Source organism: Colletotrichum lupini, chromosome 3 (genome assembly GCF_023278565.1).
Source record: "Colletotrichum lupini chromosome 3, complete sequence".
Lineage (NCBI taxonomy): Eukaryota > Fungi > Ascomycota > Sordariomycetes > Glomerellales > Glomerellaceae > Colletotrichum > Colletotrichum lupini.
The window spans coordinates 5,531,431-5,549,106 of record NC_064676.1 but is presented as its reverse complement, the minus strand read 5'-3'; the positions used below and the strand labels follow the sequence as shown (position 1 = coordinate 5,549,106).

The 17,676-nt window shown below is 36.4% G+C and overlaps 4 protein-coding genes across 4 annotated transcripts; 1 reads left to right on the top strand and 3 right to left on the bottom strand.

The window, feature by feature from the left end:
* Positions 1 to 59: 59 nt before the first annotated feature.
* On the bottom strand, positions 60 to 1,943 carry CLUP02_06416 (benzoate 4-monooxygenase cytochrome P450; the record flags this gene model as incomplete). The annotated part of the gene is made up of 5 exons (XM_049285415.1): positions 60 to 688; positions 758 to 1,117; positions 1,195 to 1,438; positions 1,493 to 1,635; positions 1,763 to 1,943. 5 exons carry the CDS (start codon positions 1,941 to 1,943, stop codon positions 60 to 62), a joined length of 1,557 nt encoding a protein of 518 aa, XP_049142558.1.
* An 801-nt stretch (positions 1,944 to 2,744) lies between these two features.
* Positions 2,745 to 3,556, bottom strand: CLUP02_06415 (uncharacterized protein; the record flags this gene model as incomplete). The annotated part of the gene is made up of 3 exons (XM_049285414.1): positions 2,745 to 2,945; positions 3,153 to 3,172; positions 3,403 to 3,556. 3 exons carry the CDS (start codon positions 3,554 to 3,556, stop codon positions 2,745 to 2,747), a joined length of 375 nt encoding a protein of 124 aa, XP_049142557.1.
* Positions 3,557 to 3,957: 401 nt separating this feature from the next.
* CLUP02_06414 (uncharacterized protein) lies at positions 3,958 to 5,610 on the top strand (the record flags this gene model as incomplete). The annotated part of the gene is made up of 7 exons (XM_049285413.1): positions 3,958 to 4,107; positions 4,182 to 4,437; positions 4,567 to 4,680; positions 4,741 to 4,858; positions 4,927 to 4,991; positions 5,054 to 5,106; positions 5,167 to 5,610. The coding sequence occupies 7 exons, from the start codon at positions 3,958 to 3,960 to the stop codon at positions 5,608 to 5,610; spliced, it is 1,200 nt and encodes a 399-aa protein (XP_049142556.1).
* A 220-nt stretch (positions 5,611 to 5,830) lies between these two features.
* On the bottom strand, positions 5,831 to 17,584 carry CLUP02_06413 (2OG-Fe(II)oxygenase superfamily protein; the record flags this gene model as incomplete). Its single annotated transcript, XM_049285412.1, has 9 exons — positions 5,831 to 5,977; positions 6,088 to 6,194; positions 6,261 to 6,361; positions 6,450 to 6,566; positions 6,884 to 7,373; positions 7,429 to 7,535; positions 7,609 to 7,745; positions 17,228 to 17,322; positions 17,392 to 17,584. 9 exons carry the CDS (start codon positions 17,582 to 17,584, stop codon positions 5,831 to 5,833), a joined length of 1,494 nt encoding a protein of 497 aa, XP_049142555.1.
* Positions 17,585 to 17,676: the final 92 nt, after the last annotated feature.

Sequence of the window (17,676 nt, the reverse complement as noted above, 5' to 3'; positions counted from 1 at the left end):
GCAAGATGAGTGTGATATTCGCCCACGTTTAATTTGACAGCCTCTAGCGTCATACCGCCTCATGCCTTTGCGGTTCTGCGCTTCAAGTGACAGACCACCCCTTTCGTCCGGTAAAACCACCGCGAACTAGTCCACCACTTCTCATTCGGATCCACAAGCTCAATCTCGAATCTCGAAATCAGCGATGGAACAACCTTGTACACCTCCATCTGACTCAAATTCCTTCCAAGACAAATACGCGACCCCCCGCCAAACGTAATATCCGCCGCGTTCCACTGCCTCATCCGCAGCTTGTACGCCTCCTCGCCCTCAGCCTCCTGCCGCAGCCAGCGCTCGGGGCGGAACTCGTCGGCGTCCTCCCCGTAGACGCTCTTGTTGCGGCCCACAATGTACGGGTTCATGCCGACGAGGGAGCCGCCGGGCACGACGGAGCCGTCGGGGAGCGCAAGGCCGCCCTCGGGGACGATGCGCTCCATCGTCATGGATACGGCTGGGTGGTAGCGGGTCGTTTCACGGCAGACTGCTTCGAGGTAGGGGAGGGCGCGGGCGGCGGAGTGGGATGCCGGCTTGTCACTGGGGATGTTGGCTACGACTTCGGCTTCGAGGCGCTTCCAGATGCGGGGGTTCTTGAGGCAGTAGTAGAATAGGGCGCGCATGGTGATGGCTGTTGTGTCAGCGCCGGCGATTACTGTAATCTTGCATCAGCCCTGTTCCCATCGAACACAATCTTGACAGACGGGGTAAGTGTAGAACTCACAGTTCAACAGGAGGTACCCAATGATTGTACCCTCATTGACAATTTCAGGATGCGTTCCCTTGGAATCGATGAAATACTGCAGGAAGTCCGGCTTCTCGGGCGTAAAGTTTGTATCTTCGCCTTTGAGGCGCTCAGTCATGTTCTCAACAGCGATTCTGGTCACGTTGGAGATATTTGGTGGGCCGAGAGGATAGACCGGGTTCTTGTCGAGCCAGTAGTCCATCCACGGCATCTGACCGCAGAGGCCCAGGTAGTCGATCGACTGGTCTCCGATGGCTAGAGTGCCGTCAAAGTCGCGGCCTGCGTCCATGTAGCCAAACTTCTTGCTGAATGTGACGTAGCCGAGGAAGTCCCATGCATCTGCGATCCGAATGTCAGAGGAAGGGTACAAGACTAGGTAGTAGGCCCAAGAAAGGTGCGATGGCAGTTGTGCTTACAGTATGCTAACCAGTCACCAAAGTCGCAAGTCTTGCCAGTGTCGACGAATCGGCTTCGAAGATGATCGCAAAACTCGTCAATGACCTGATCCATGTGTGGCTCCATTGCGAGCACGCTGGGAACGGAGTAGTGTCGGACCACCGGCCTCTTCAATCTGGCGTGCTCGACATTGTCGACTTCGCTGAACATGTGATATGTGATCTTGCCATTGATTATGGAACTGCTGTTCTGGTAAAAGTTTGACTGGAAACGATTGATAAGTTTTTGAGTGTTCTGGAAGTCGTTTGGCGAACCTACCTTTGTCCATTTTCCGTCGGTGCTGTAGATGACCTTGACCAACTCTGGTATATCAATGTCTAGGAGATTCGGGCCCAGTCGTACTACGGGCCCGTACTTCTCATGGAGCTTCTTCATTCGAGGGGCATAGTCGGCTGAGATGACTTGCCAAAGACGCCATAGGTTAGTCCATCCTAGGGCACGGTAAGTATTATTCGCATCCCAGACAGTCTCTTCTGTTCTGTGGATAGACGGAAGTCTGTAGGTAAAAACTTTTGTGACTGGACTGACCTGCTAGGAAAGGACCAGGGTATCTTTTCAGTGAAGAAGTCTGCCAGGAGGCGAAGAACCAGAGAACGATGCCGATAGTAGGAGTGAGCAACACGATGCTCGCCTTATGGGATTGAGCATTCGTCAAGACGGACTCCCACGAGGACGATGTCCCGTTAGTAGACGAAGGCAGAGAATCCATAGCAATGAGTGGGAGCTGCTGCAACCACGAACATGAGTCGAGAAGGCCCGGTATGTGTTATGATTGAAGAAAGAGAGGAACAAATGACAGTCAGGGTATTGAGAATCAACGCGCCCTCGGGTTCTATAAGCGGGTCAGCAGAAACGACGAGGGAGGCAGCGACACGAATTGTTTGTGATACCCTGCGTAGAGATAGATCCGCAGTAAGCTGTTAGTTGCAAGTGCAACGCTCCATGTTTTCCTGTGTCATCCCATCCGACTTATTTGCAACTTTGTAGAAATGATATGCGGGGACCCTTGCTCTTGGCGGAGGGGCCATGCCGCCATACAGCTGTCTGATGTTGGGTCGAGATGCAATGGCACGATTGCTAGCAAGCACTTTTGCTCCATAACTGTGAGGAGAGTTGGGCTTCTTACATGTGATAAAATGAGCTCAGGTCTCCGAGGCTGGGCACGTTCTCAAACCCAGCCACTCAAGTGTCCCATCAATTTTCTTCCCCAAAATCGGTCGCAACAATGATCTCAGCGTTCGTGTTGCTGGCTTACTAGTTGATATTTCTTGCATTAGACCTCAATCAGTCAGGATGGTGACCGGTGTACATTGAATGACAGATCGCTTGTACGGGTAGCAGCGCGGTGTTACGTTCGACCATCACACTCATGCATAACTGCATAGCAACGATTGAACGCACGATACACCAATAGAAGGGCTATGATTGGCCATGGCCAAAATCTTGGCAACGGCCAGGGCCTTCTCGAGGATCTATACTCAATCTAGACTCCAGGATTCGGAACATAACATTACAACTGACGTGTGAGTTCCAACGGGCGTGGCGACGGGTGAACGGGAGGCTGATTCCGCGACTTTTGAGCAAACTTGGCGGATCTTTTGGACTTTGCCAACCGGGGACCTGGTTCTCCAGTGGGTATCTTTCTACACCGGGATTGAAATTGGTGTGCTCCGGTTCGCTTGAGAAGCTCGGTTGCTTTTTGAGTAGGGATCTAGATTGTGGAGCCCAAACGCAGTTTGCTGGAGAACGTGTTGGTTCACGAGCAGAGCCAAGGAACAAAATACCAACCAACCTAGTGAATTTGGTTACAGACGAGGAAGTCATTACGTGTCCCTCCGCCGAGCTCGTCTAAGACTAGGATAATTCCACAGGGAGCAACCAACACGAGAGTCTGCGTAGCTTTGCTTGAATGTCTCACGCTACTAATGGCGACATAGACTGAAGGACGTCTGGTGTTTAGACGTCGCTAACTCCGTCTTTTGTTGATGATCTAGACTAACACTATTTGATGTCTTGCAGAAACACCTATGGATCAAGGCTGTGTTTTCCGTATCGGAAACCCCCAAGATCGATCTGTGCAATTAGATTCCCCAAATCCACCATGAAAATTTCGTCTCAGAAGAAAAACGACATCTGGGCCCTTGGGATGCCGGAAATGCACCAAGGACCTCCTTCTACCTTGGCAAACAAGGCCCCTGGTGACAGAAAATCAACACCCTTATGTGTTTGCCAGAGATCGGTTGTAGGAACATGCGGCAGGGTCACAAGTCCCGGACACCAGCAGAGTCGAAGAAGCGTCCCCGGTCTTATGTTGGAGCTCATGGCTGGCAGTGTTGATTGATACGTACCAGCCGTTAAAGCTTGTGTGTATCCCAGTGCCCCTATAATACCGTGAGAGAATGTTTGGACATGCTGTACCTCTCAAATCAACTGTGTGGAGTTGAATTGACCAACTGTTGGATTGTGATGTGATAACCGTCCGCAAATTCCCGGCAGATCTTTGTAGATATCTATCTGGTGCATCTCCACGAGCTATGGACGGAACTTATTGCCAAAGGTTTCCAGCTGATGAAAGTTGTGGCCTCTCCGTACTGTAACATACTCTGCAAGCTATCAATCTCATCACCAAGATCGAGGCCATTCACAACACGTCTTCCCCGACAGAGTTCACTCTGTTTCTAGAGACTTAGGTAGTTTTTCTGACTTTGTCGCCAATCTAAACCATGGCGATGGACGGTGAGGCCTTGTGGGCTCTGCCTGTTATGTGGTCTATGACGGGACTCGTTTTTCTGTTTCTTCTTCTACGTATTTATACGCGCGTAGTGTGCCTTTCATCATATGGTCTCGATGACCAAATCTACATCGCCGCATTTGTAAGTTCCCTTTCTCTTCGCGCATGGCTCGCCCTAGGCTTTGTCCAGCCCAAGACTGACATTTGACGCATCAGGTTTTTCTTCTTATCTTCAACATGTTCACGCATCTAGCAGCCAACCATGGTTTCGGACAAACACCGGACGAGATCGGGAACATGGAGGAAGTAGTTCGTGCCACTCTGTTTGAATGTATTGGCCAAGGATTCGCCATTGTGGGGATGGCCATTGCGAAGTGGTCCATGGGCTTTTTCCTGCTACGAATAGTTACACTCGGATGGCACAAGATAGCTATCTGGACAGCAATGGTTCTTGTGGGACTCGCCTCTATTGGTAAGTACCTATTAAGACTAATGGCTTTACTGCCCATGTCTCTATCAGTAGTCTCAGCTTTGGATGTTCCTCGAACAAAAATTGCCCACTGCCCAGTTTTTCAGTCCCGCTGACATTTGCAACCAATAGCACAGGTCCTTTGTTTTTGGCTGTCATGCGTGCCCTTTGACTACGTGTACGATCGCAGAATTGAGGGAGGATACTGCCCCATTGATACGAGGCCGACTTCGTACATTCTATGTGGTGAGCTACATCTCTGCCGAGACAATATGAAGAGTCAACACATGCTGACCGTACCTTCAGTGTCTACAATTCTTGTCGATACGTTCTTCGCTATATTTCCTTGGGTGTTTATCTGGAAGCTACAGATGCCAAAACGCGACAAGATCACTATCGCGGCGAGTATGAGCTTCGGACTTATGTGCGTTGACCAGCCGCTTCTCTCTGCACCGCTCAGGGCTTCATATGGCTAACATTTCGATCAAATAGTGCTGCAGCAGCAGGTATCAAGCGTACTGTCGAAGTAGAGGGCCTCTATACGGAGAACTACCTGAGTACATCCACCTTAAACACCTAAACTCAACAATTGTAACGAATACTGACCCATCCTCAACAGGAGACAGTGTGGGTTTGATTGTTTGGTCAGCTGCTGAGATGGCTATTACAATGGTAATTCCTACAAAGCAAGACCCGAGACTCCAATTACCTTACAGAAACTGACCGTCGCAGATCTGTGTCGGCATCCCCGTTTGCCGGCCGCTTTACAAGCGTCTCTTTCATCGATTCACGTCCGAGAATGCCAGTTCGGGGTACCAAAAACAAAATGAAGAACGATCCTCTTCGGTCCCTCTCCGCACGATTGGCGGTGGAATGGTCGGCGGAGGCGGTCGCCCACTGCCTCAGAGCAAGACAGACACCACCAACAAGTCGGACACTGATGATCTAAGCTTCAAAGATGCTGCGCTTGGTATTAAAGGATCTTCCACTCGCACACAAGTCAGCAGGGGAGACATACCGATGGACAACACTTCGGATGAAGAGATTTTGGGGGAGGAGTTCCGGAAAAGCCAAGTCAGGCAGACTGAGGGACGTGACTGTAACAGGTATGGCGAACAAGAACCCAGACTTGGCGGCATACTCGTGACAGAGACTTACAACGTTGATCGGTCGTAAGCTACGCTGGAACATGTATAGATGGAAAGAGGACACGGCGCAGCAGCTGGCTGAACAACGAATCTTGCCATGTCTTTCATTGAGCAATATCGAACTAGAAATTGTATAACTCATTCTTCTAGCGCACTGAAGCATACTTTATAGATGCCTTTGATGCCTCTCGCTGTGGAACAAACGGCCCGCTGTCACAATTATTTTAACGCCATTCTATGTACCCTCATCAACCATCCTCCACGGCCTTCTCGAGCTGCTCCCTTATCTTAGCCATACTCGACTCTCCGTCTTGAATGTTGCCTACTGCGACAGTTTTTTCTCTTGACTTGAGCCCTTGGGTGATTGTGAGGTCTGATTTGGGGATGCCCAAAACCTGTACTTGAGTTAGCAACCAGTAACTAAGGAAAACCGCGAATGATGGGCTCCTGCCGCTTAGTTCGGAAATGCTACAGAGCGGAAAATAAACTAGACTAGGATACATACCCCACTGAGCAATTTCACAACAGCTTCATTTGCTTCGCCTTCCTTCGCCTGCGCTGAAACGCACAGCTCAACGGTCGCATCTGTGACGGCGGTGACCCCCTCACGAACTCGGGAAGCGCCAGGTTTTACATGGCACTGTAAATATAGGGTACCTAAGGGGGATTTCTTGGTACCTGACACAAATCGAATTGCTGTTGACGCCATGTCAGATTGCTCGATCGTAGTGTTGAAGATGGTGAGAGACGAGAAGTTTAAGTATGGTGGTGTGGGCGGGCTTTTGAGTTGTTGTGGAGAGCGAGGTTCGGATGAGGATGCCTGATTGGTCCCTTAAAAGCATGCCACGAGATACTGTCATATGTGACTTCCAACCTAAATTTGCCTTCCAAGCTTGTGTTCGTCCTAGTTGGAGCAGAATTTCGAACAGGGCAACAGAGAACTTATCATCGAAACCCAGTCTGCAGAACATGATATAGTCGGTACTTGCATAATTGAAGTGGCAATGCGCTGAAGCCCGGGCTATTTTGAGTCCAGAGGCGGGTATTCAGCACGACTACGATTGACAACTGACACAAAGGGATAACGCTAGAACATGATTTCGAGATGAATTCAAACCGTAGAATTGTTGCCAAACTTTTTGTTTTCTGTTACCAGAAGTTTTGTCTAATGATCTAATGAAATTCTGCTTGAAGGAGTCCTGATCAATTTGATTTCCCCCCATCGCTTTCTTCTTACGCCGTCAGGCCAGTGAATCCAAGACAATTTTGTGTCGCTTGCTTATTGAGTATCGTTAGCTTACAAAGAAGCCTGTTGAGTCTGCTGTACGACATTTGTAATAACTCTGCCCGCCTTATTTGATTGAGAAGAATGGGCTCGGAGCTCCTCCTTCTCGAGGAGGGCAAGACGATTCTCCGCATGCATTCTCTTAGTGGTGATTCTCTCAGGGTAATTCCTCAGGAACATGTTGGTAAAGTGACTGCCGTAGTGGATCCCCTCCTCGGGAGACTGGCCGACGTCGTAGCCTGGCAGAGGTTTGGCAACGGCCTGAAAGCTGGGCTCATGAAAGTAGGCGAAGGCGAAACGATCGCGGGTGTTCAAGCCGACCTTATGGGGAGTAGAGGGCAGGTAGGAGTCGGTGATGTACTGCATGATATCACCGGGGAAGACTGTGAAGACGTTGGGAACAGGGGGTACGTAGTGCCAGCGGTCGTCCTCCTCCGCCATTCCAGCTGAGCTCTTTTCCCAGTTTGCGTAGTGCTCACCGTCATAGGGGGGACGGATGAAGAGGCCTGTATCTATGTGTTAGTTTCCGCTAAGTCTGACTCGCTCATGATCTCGACTTACCGCCAACATCATCTTGAGCAGCAATAACCAACAGGCCATAGTCCGTGTGAGAGCCAATACCACGTCCAGCCTTGCCCTTGCCGTTTGTGTTATGGGTGGGAGGAAATCTAGTAGAATAGGTGTTAGTTGATAGGCGCCTGAGAAGACTTGACTGCTACTGCGACTGTGACTGTGACTTACCTGAGAATACGCATGTGATGCCATCCGTCCTGAGTCAGATTTGTGAGGGAGCCAGCGGGGACATTCAAGCCCAACTCAGCAAGCTGGAGCAACTTCTCTCCACTTTCTCCAAGGTAGTCCATATATATAGTCATAGGCTGTTTCATTTCGTAGTCGGGCTACGGGGCCGGGCCGTGGCAGGGCCACTTTGCGCAAACGCGGGGTTCAGCAAGTATTAGTATCCCTATTATAAGGTAGTTAGTTCGAACCGTAGTTAATAAAGAGATTAATTAAACTATATAAATATCTACGTAATAAGTATAAAAAGGAGGTTTTAATTATAAGTTAGGCTAATTATAATAATTATAAATAAGGCCCCTAATTAGCCCCTATATAGTCGGCTATATATTATAATTAAATTACATTTCTAATCTAATACTAACTTTTTCTTTTTTTTATTAATTTACTTATTATAATTAGAAATATAATTTAACCTCGGGTCCGTTTATTAAATTATCTCTTTTTATTTCCTTTTTTTATTCTTTTTATATAACCTATTTTTTTATTTATATATTAACTTTTTTATTATTTATAAATTACTTTAACTTCTTATTAAGTATTACTTTTATAAAAGTATTAGCGAAGTTATTATTATTATTAATTTAATAGATTTTAAATATCTCGCGCCTTTTATACGATTACTTAAGGGCTATAATATCGATTATAAGCCTTTTTTCCTTTATTATCCCTAATTTAATAAGGTATTTATATAATAAATAAGAATCCGTATAAATAACCGTTAGGATTAGTAAAAGGCTAAGTTAATTAGTAATTTTTTTTAGTGTTATTAAAATTATATAAGAGAGGTTAATATTATTAACTATATTATAAACCTTTAATACTAATATACTTCTTATTATTTACTTATTTTTAGGGCGATGATATTCTGCTAGCACTTGCCGATATCCCGCCCCTAAGTGTGGCTGCGACTGCCCCTGCCTCCGAGCCCGGAGGCTAGCTGCCACTTACTTACTTACCTACTTACCTACTTACTTATAACTACTACTTCGTTAACCTTGCCGTCGCTATTACTATTACTATTACTAATTAAAGCTATTCTTAACGTTAATATGCTATAAAAAGAGAATAATTGCGAAGTTAATAATCCTTTTATTTACTAATATACCGTTAATTATAACGAATACGGTTATATAAAGTATAACTACTTATTTTATAACTAGCGCTTTTTTAGCTTACTTAAGGCTAGAGTAGTATTTAACGAGGCTACTTACGAGGCTAGCTTTATAATTACGATCGAAAGTAATAACGCCTCGTAGAGTTAATTTATTTAAATAAGCGTCGCAAATCCTCGACTTCGTTTATAAACTACTGCTAGTAAATCGCTACTAGCCTTTCGAGCGAGTTAATTAGGCAGCTGGGTAGCTAGGGAATTAGGCTAATTAGGCTAATTTAACGGAATCGTCGACTTAGGCTAATACGTCGACTTAGGCTTACGCGTCGATTGCTATACTTTTTATTAAAATAATTTAAGTTAATTGCCGGCTTCTAATTAGCCTAGCCTATTTAAATACTAACTATGTAGAGCTTAGCTTACGTATATACCCGAGACCGGCGATTATATAGCGGCCGTAGCTATACTTAGTAGCAGAATAGCGGTAGCTAGTAATAGAATATTATCGCCCTATTTTTAATTAATAAGTAATAAATTATATTACTATATGTAATAAATTCGCTCTCGCTTATACTCTTATTAATTAGGATAATAATATACCCTAATTACGAAATAAGGTTATTATTATTTATAAATAACTTATTAATAAAAACGTAAAGCTTATTAATTATAAAATCGATTAAGTAATAAATAAGGCCTCGATCGAAATTCGTTTATTATTATATAGGTTACTTATTAAGTACCTCGACGTCTTATTTAATTAGATCTATAACTTATATTACCCTAACGTAGTTAAAAGTCGCCTTAGGCTAATATATATTTATAATATATACTCCTTATATAAGCTTAGTTTTATATTACTTTTTAACGTTAGTTATATTTAAATTAATAAAATTAATCTTCTTACCCTACCCCTTTTATTAAAAAACGACGGTTCTCTTTTTAATTATAATAATCTTATTATTAAATATTAGGGGGGTATTTATTATAAGGACCTCTTTTAGCTTTATTATAAAGCCCGCTTTTTAAAGCTCCTTATTTTCTTTTATAAAATTAATATTAAATAAGCTTAATATATTATTAGTTTATATTCTAACGATCCTAAATTAGTTACTTTTATATTTACAAATTAATAAGTATAGGTCGTACGTAAATATAACTATTAATAATTAATTAATATAAAAGTTATAGTATATAGCTTATTAATCCCCCCGACGGAGCAATCTGCCGGGGCCGTACTGTGTATTACGTATTAAGTAAAACTAAGTATATTACGCTCTATACCTAACTACTAATTAAAATAGCTCCTAACCTTCCGCCGCTTTTAGCCGCCTATAGGGCGAGCTTTACCTACTCTAACGTACATAGGACCTCCTAGTACTAGCCTACGTAAGTAGCTAGGTTTAGTATAATTTATTCTTTTATATAAGTATTATTATTACCTAGGGGGTCCCGTAAGAGCTATTTAAGGCGCCGGCTTATCGCCCTAACCCTATATACCTCTAGCCCGTCTATCGTAACTATTATAACTAGGCCGGTATTAATATACTAGATCTTAGTATTCGTACTAACCTAGCTATTTACGGCGCTTATAATATTACTTAGCTAAATTCCGTACTACTAAAAAGTACTTTACTACTTCTTAAGCGTACTTACGTTAGTTACGATAGCTATAGCGTCGAGCTAGCCGAGGGCGCCTAGCCCGAGAGGGGTAAACTTATTAATAGGCATTTTTAGAGAGTTCTAGCCTACTAATTACTAACTATATACTAGGAGTAGACTATCTAGGTAGTAGTTTATATATTAATAGGTTTATTTAGTAGATTTATTTAGTGGATTTATTTAGTAGATTTGTTTAGTAGATTTGCTTAGTTTAAATAGAGAGTAGCTTTGGGTAATGTTAGAAGCGATGAGGATAAAAAGAATCTTTACGAGCTTTAGTACGTAAATATTAGCCTATTTAGCCCTTTCTTTAGAAACCTTTATATTACTATTAAAGTTTAGAACCTCTATAGTTAAGGAAGGCCGCCTCTAACTATTGCGGCTAACTATAGCGGCCAACTATTATAACTAACTATTACGGCTAACTTCTACTATCGACCTTTCTAGCCGGCGCCGCTGCGTAACGAAGAGGGTAGCTTACCTATCCCGAATTAAATAGTAGTTTTTATATTAAAATTATTATATTACGTTAAGCGCGTACTTAGGATACATTGCGCGTATTATATAATTAAAAAGTATACTATATTATATAATTTCTTTTAAAAGCGTGATCCCGTTAAGGTTGATCTTTTGTGCCTATAAAGCCAGAAAAAAAAAACCACTACATAGCTTATTAATAAGTACCCAATTCTACGAGCTTATATAGTAATTTAAGTACTTTAATAATCGTACTTTTTAAGTACTTATTAGCTATTTCCTTTAGTAAATAGGCTAGGACTTTCCTTATAAGCCCTATAGCCGATTAAATATAGGCCTAAGTAATATTACGGCTCTAAATCTTATATCCCTTTTTTCGTAATAATATTATTAATACCATTATTAATCGTTAGTTATAGCGCTATATAATAAGCGATTATATAAGTAGCGTTACCTTTTTAATATTACTATACCCTTAGATTATATACTTAAACTTCTTATATAACTAGGGTATTCCTTTCTTTTTAATTTTACGAACTATTTATAATTTAAATATATAGAGGTTTATATATTTTTTTAAGTCGTAGAGGATAAATTAATAAACTTTTTAATCACGAAGAGTATTTATTTTAATAAGATTTAATCCCTTATATAGCTTTTTAGTAGTTATAATTATGCTTTTTTTACGTAGTTTAATTACTAGCTCGAAATCGTTTTTTTTTATTATATAAAAAGTATTAATTACCTCGTTATTAGTAATAAATTATTATATTAGGGCTTATTATTATAGCTTTTTATAACGTCTTATTAATAAGATTAGTACTCTTTTAATAATTTCCTTTTCTTTATTATTTATTAATATTATTATAACAATTTCGTTAAAGATAATTTCCTATACCTCTATTACGGGTTATATATTTTCCTTTAGCTTTTCTTTTTTAATAAATTAGAAATTACTTCGCTAAGATCTATATAATATAGTCTAATTATCGTAATTAATACCTCAAAAGGTTAGTTATAATCCCTCGTAACTATATAAAATCGCTCGTTAATAAAAATTAATTAATATAGCCCAGCCTATTATTAAATAATTTCGTACTATACTTATATATCTAAATTTAGTAATATATTTAAATTACTTCTTATATCGGGCCTATTTTACGTAATAATTACCTCGTTAACTTACCTTTTTATATTTATTTTACGTAATACTTATATTATTTTTTTAATTACTTAGGCTTATTAACTTATATTTAGTAATAATAATAAGGCTAAGGTCGTTTTTAAATATACTCTAAATATTAATAATATTAGTATAAGCCCGTTAGGCCCTATAATATCGTTATAGTATTTAAGTACTATTTAGAAGTATTCGTCGTTAGTAAAATCGGGATTTTCTTTTTTAATAATTCTAAATACCCTTTTTAATTATTAATATACCCTTTTTATTTTTTTAATACTATAATACGCTTTAATAAGTACGACTTTTAGCTATATACTATAAGCCGTCGTATTTTTTTAAATTTTACTAATTTAAGATTAGTATTAATATTAGTTTTAATACCGTTTAGCGGTCCCTAGTATATATCGATCTATTCCTTTTATAGGGCTATTTATACTATTTTTACTTATAGATTTTAAAAAAATTACCTTATTTAAAAAAATATAACTACGTTAATTATATATAGGACTAGCTAACTATTTAAATAGAAAATATTAACGACGATTTCTTAATTAAAGTTAAGCTTATTACGTAATTTAAATTTAAATTTACGTAAGCTCTGCGTATTTATTTAGTATTAATAATATACTTTTATTAACTACTTTAGCGCCCCTATTTCGATATTATTATTACTTAATTATTTTAAAAAGTTATATAGCTTCGTAACTAATAAGTACCTAAATCTCTAATATAGCTATCTAAGCTTATTTTTCGTTAGGTAATTAATTAACCTTATATTATTAATAAGCCTTATAAACGTATACCCCTATTATTATTTAATTATTTCGAAATACTTATTACTAAAGATTCTATTCTTTATATTATTAAATATAATACTTAGTTAATTTATATTTTTTAAATATAAAAGAAATAGGGTATTAATAAATAAAATATAAAGAATTATCGTTCTGAAGTACGTCTTTATTTTTATCGTACTTAGAGTAATAATTTCTTTATTTAGGCCGAAGCTAATTTTTATAATACCCGCCGTTAACGTATTAAATATTACTAATATAATCTTTTATAATACTTAAAATTACCCTTTTCCTTTTATTAACTATTATAATATCCTAGTATTTAGGATAATCCTATAGAAATTATTTAGGCCGTACCTTTTACTTATATAGAATACTTATACGAGCTTAGTATTTAAAGGATCTAAGTAATATAAAAAGGACCTTTTTAACTATTTTTAAATTTACTTAGTACTATATTCTTTTTTAAAATATTAAAAAAAGTAACGTCCTCTTTTTAAATATTAAGAAAATAGGCTTTAGCCCTATTAAATTTACCCTTTTAGCTATTTTTATATCTATTATCTAAAGGACCTTCTCTTACTATTTATAAATAAAAGCCTACTTATTAAGAGCTTTTATTACCCTCTATTTATTTAGCCTTATATTTTTTTTAAAAACTAATAGGGTAAAAAAAGAGTAGTTAACGTCGTTAATTTTATTATAATCTAATTTATTAATATAAAGCGTAAGATCTTTTTTATTTTTTAAATTTCTTATAGGGAGCGGATACTCTAAGCCGCTACTTTAATTATTATTATTAAGTTCCGTATTCTTAAATCTACTTTTATATATAATAAAAAATTAATTAAACTAACGAGGGTTAGTTTTATTATTTATTACCCTCGACTTTTTATACTATTTATATAATTTTATACGCTCTTTTTTAAAATAGTTATTTAACTAATATCTATCCTTTTTATAAATATAATATTACTTTTTTTATTACCCTATTTATAAGTTAAATCTTTACTTATTTAACGAATTTAAGCCTCCTTATTAATAATTACTATATTTAGCCTTTTTTCTTTTTTTATTATACGTTTAATTAACTTAATATTATTAATAAGGGCCGTCGTATACTTAGAAATAGGTTTAGTATAATATTCTTACTTTAATATTAAAACTAGATCTTAGCTTTAAATAGAGCGTTTTATAATTTTTAAATACTTAATAAAGGGTTATTTTTACTTTTAATACGTACTAAACTATAATATAAAAATACCTAACTTTTTATTCGTTAATTCCCTTATTTAGCTAAGTTTTTATTAGCTTATTAATTCGATTAATAAGCTCTTTAAAAATCTCTATTTATAATTTACTTTTTATTATTTTAGTTATAAATATAAAAAAGATCGCTCGTAGTTTAAATAAGAGCTTTAGGTTCTTATTATAAGTTTTAAAGCGGCTTCGGATTACGTTAATAATACTAAAAAAGTCGTTTTAATCGAGATTACGTACCGCTTCGTAATAATAATTAAAAACTTTACTTACGAAGACGATATTAATTACTAAATAGTACTAATATTCCCTAATTCCGACTTTTTTATAATAATTATAAAATATCGTTAAGGTTTTTTATAAAACCTTATACTTCTCCCTAAAATATAATTTCTTTTTTAAAAAGATCTTTTTAAGGTTTATAAATTACTTCGTATTTATTATTATATTTTTAATATTTATATACGATCCTTACGTTATTACGTATTATTAATAACTTCGGGTTATTTCCTTTTTCTTATATTAACCGATTGGTACTAAATTTTATATTAATAATAGTAATAAGTTATAAATTAAAATAGGTAGAATGGTTAATTATTATATTTTTAGTACTATATTTTATTTTTATATATCCTTTTATAATAATAAATTATTATTCATAATTATAAAAAAGAAATCTGCGTCGTTTACCCTTTTTTTTAAATTCGTTAAAATAATTATACGCCCTATTAACTTATACTTAATTCTATAATACGAATTCCTCTTTTATAATTATTATTATTAAGATCTTATATAGTTTTTATAATTATAACTACGTTAATAATACCCCCTATTTATAAAAGAATTTATTAATTATTTTTATAATTCCTAAGCTTATATTTATAAACTATTCGTTTAGTTAGTAACTAAGGTCGTTTACGATTTTATAAAATAGGGGTTACCTCTATAGCCCCTTTTTTTATAAACTTTAATTAAATAAATTAATACTATATTAATTTACTTATTATTAAGCTAATATATAATTCTATACATTTACATCCCTTAATAATCCAAGTTAATATTTATTTATTTATAAAGGATTAGGATTCTATTTAAAATCGGGTTCTTTTCTTTTCTTTTTTATTCTAACTCGCTAAGGGTCGTATTCTAACTCGTATTTATATTAATAATCGCTAGCGTATTTAATTTTAATAAAAATATATTTAATCCGCATACTAACTATAATAAATCCGTACTTTTATTACTTAACGAATTTATTAAAGTTTAAAAAATTCCCGCTTCCTTTTACTATCTTATTACTACTTTTATTTTTACTATTTTTAATAATTATTACTACTTTTTTAAATTACTAGCTATTATACTTACTAAGATCCTCCTTTTTATTTAGTATAAAAAAGTCGGTTTTAGTAATTCCTTTTTTTAATAATAATAGTAAACGTTTATATTATTATAAAAAAATATAATAATTAATCTCGGGATCTTTATTAATAACCGATTTTTTATTATTCTATACATTCTTAGCTTTTTAAGCCTCGTACTTTCCGTAATTTCTAAATAGCTTCTTTTTTTAACCTACCTCTTTTAGGGTAGTATTTTATAAAAATAGTTAAAAATAAATACTAAGTAGCTTATAAAAGAGCTATATAAGTTATTAAATACGATTAGCGAAGTTAAGCCCTTTTTTTTATAAAATTATAAATATTAAGGACTTATTAAAAATACTTATTTATTACTTATACTTAGTAAGGGTAAATACTTTAGAGATCCTTTTTTTTATAGCTTCTTAGTATCCTATTTTATATTTTTAAGTAGTTTTTTTTATAGCTTAACTATACTTAAGTACTTATTACTTATTAATAATCCCTTTTATTACTTAGTTAATCTTTTAAAATTAGTAATCTCGTATTAAGAATTAATATAAAAAAAAGCCTTTTAGTAGTATTTTAGGGGATTTCTTTTTTCTTTAGATCCTCGTCTTTTTAGCCTTTTTTTAAGTTAATAATAATTATAGTAGGAGGTTATAAAATTATTTTAGAATAGCCGCTTTTTTTTTAAATTAATTTTTAAAATCCGTAATACTCTTAACTTAATATTATTAAGATTTTTATATCCCCTCTTCCTTTATTAAACCGTCCCCTATATTATATTTTTAAATAATACTCGGGGAGTAGTTAAGGGGGTTATAAAGAAATTATTTATATTATAAATTTTAAAATTATATTTATAAAATCTTTATAATACTAAACCTTTTTATATATTATAAATCTCTTAGCTTTATAACTCTTATATAAGTTCTTATTACGTTTATTAAAAATATTTATATTTAGAGATCCCTTTTTTTAATTATATAATACTTTTTTATATTATATTAACGAGCTCGTCCGTTATACTAATTGATTAAGTAAGTAGTTACTTTATAAGTATTTTTTTTTACTAATTTAACTAGTTAATTTTTAATTACGGGCCGGCTATAGAATAGTTATTTAATAAAATAGCTACTTAAAATAACGATAAAAAGCTAATTACTTAAGTAGTTTTATTAATTAACGTAATTTAATATAATAAACGTTAATTTCTTATAAATAATAAAAAGCTACGATTACTTAATTCCGTACGGTATTTAAAAATCGCCCCTTTTTATTTATTTTTATAAAGTTAATTAGTATAAATCTCCTATCTTATATAATATTAAAAAGTCGTTTTTTTTACGTAACGAGATACCTTATTAATTTATAATAATAGAATTTAATTACTAATTAATATTAGTATTTCTATTATAGGGTAATTAATTCGAACTATAGTTAATAAAAAGATTAATTAAACTATATAAATATTTACGTAATAAGTATAAAAAAGAGGTTCTAACTATAGGTTAGGCTAGTTATAATAATTGTAAATAGGGCCCCTAATTAGCCCCTATGTAGTCGGCTATATGCTACGGTCGAATTAGACTTCTAATCTAATAGTAAGATCCAAGTCTTTAGTAATAATAAAGATCTCGGAGTAGTTAGCGATGCCATCGGTAATTTCCTCGCCGGAGGCGATGTAACCCGAGTAGCTCTGAGAGTCAACACAAGCAGCCTTTTCGTCATGGGGTTTAGCAAAGAATGCCTTGCTTGAGGCTGTGGCTTCGTTGAAGATATGCTGCTGCTTGTCGTTCATAGAGACTTAGAGGATACCATCTCGGCGCCAGGCATTAACTAAAGCTTTTCCCATGGCGCGATCTCCAGGGCTACCTGTGACACGCTCAGGAAGTGTGAATGTCTCAAGCTGAGCTACTGTGGCTCTGTGCCCCGGAGGCATTGTGGCAGCCATCCGCGCGAGGTTGTGGTCTGTGACGGTTGCTAAGTCACGACGGTGGTGGCCAAGGGCTGACTTTCGTGCGCCGCAGCGAGCGAGTGCGCTCAAAGGCTTCGTGATGGCTGACATATTTGTGATGGAGCTCCGAATACAAATTATTTCCAAGAAAATTTGGTGAAAGACAATATGCTGAAAGAGGAGTGGTGAAAGACTTGAGTTTC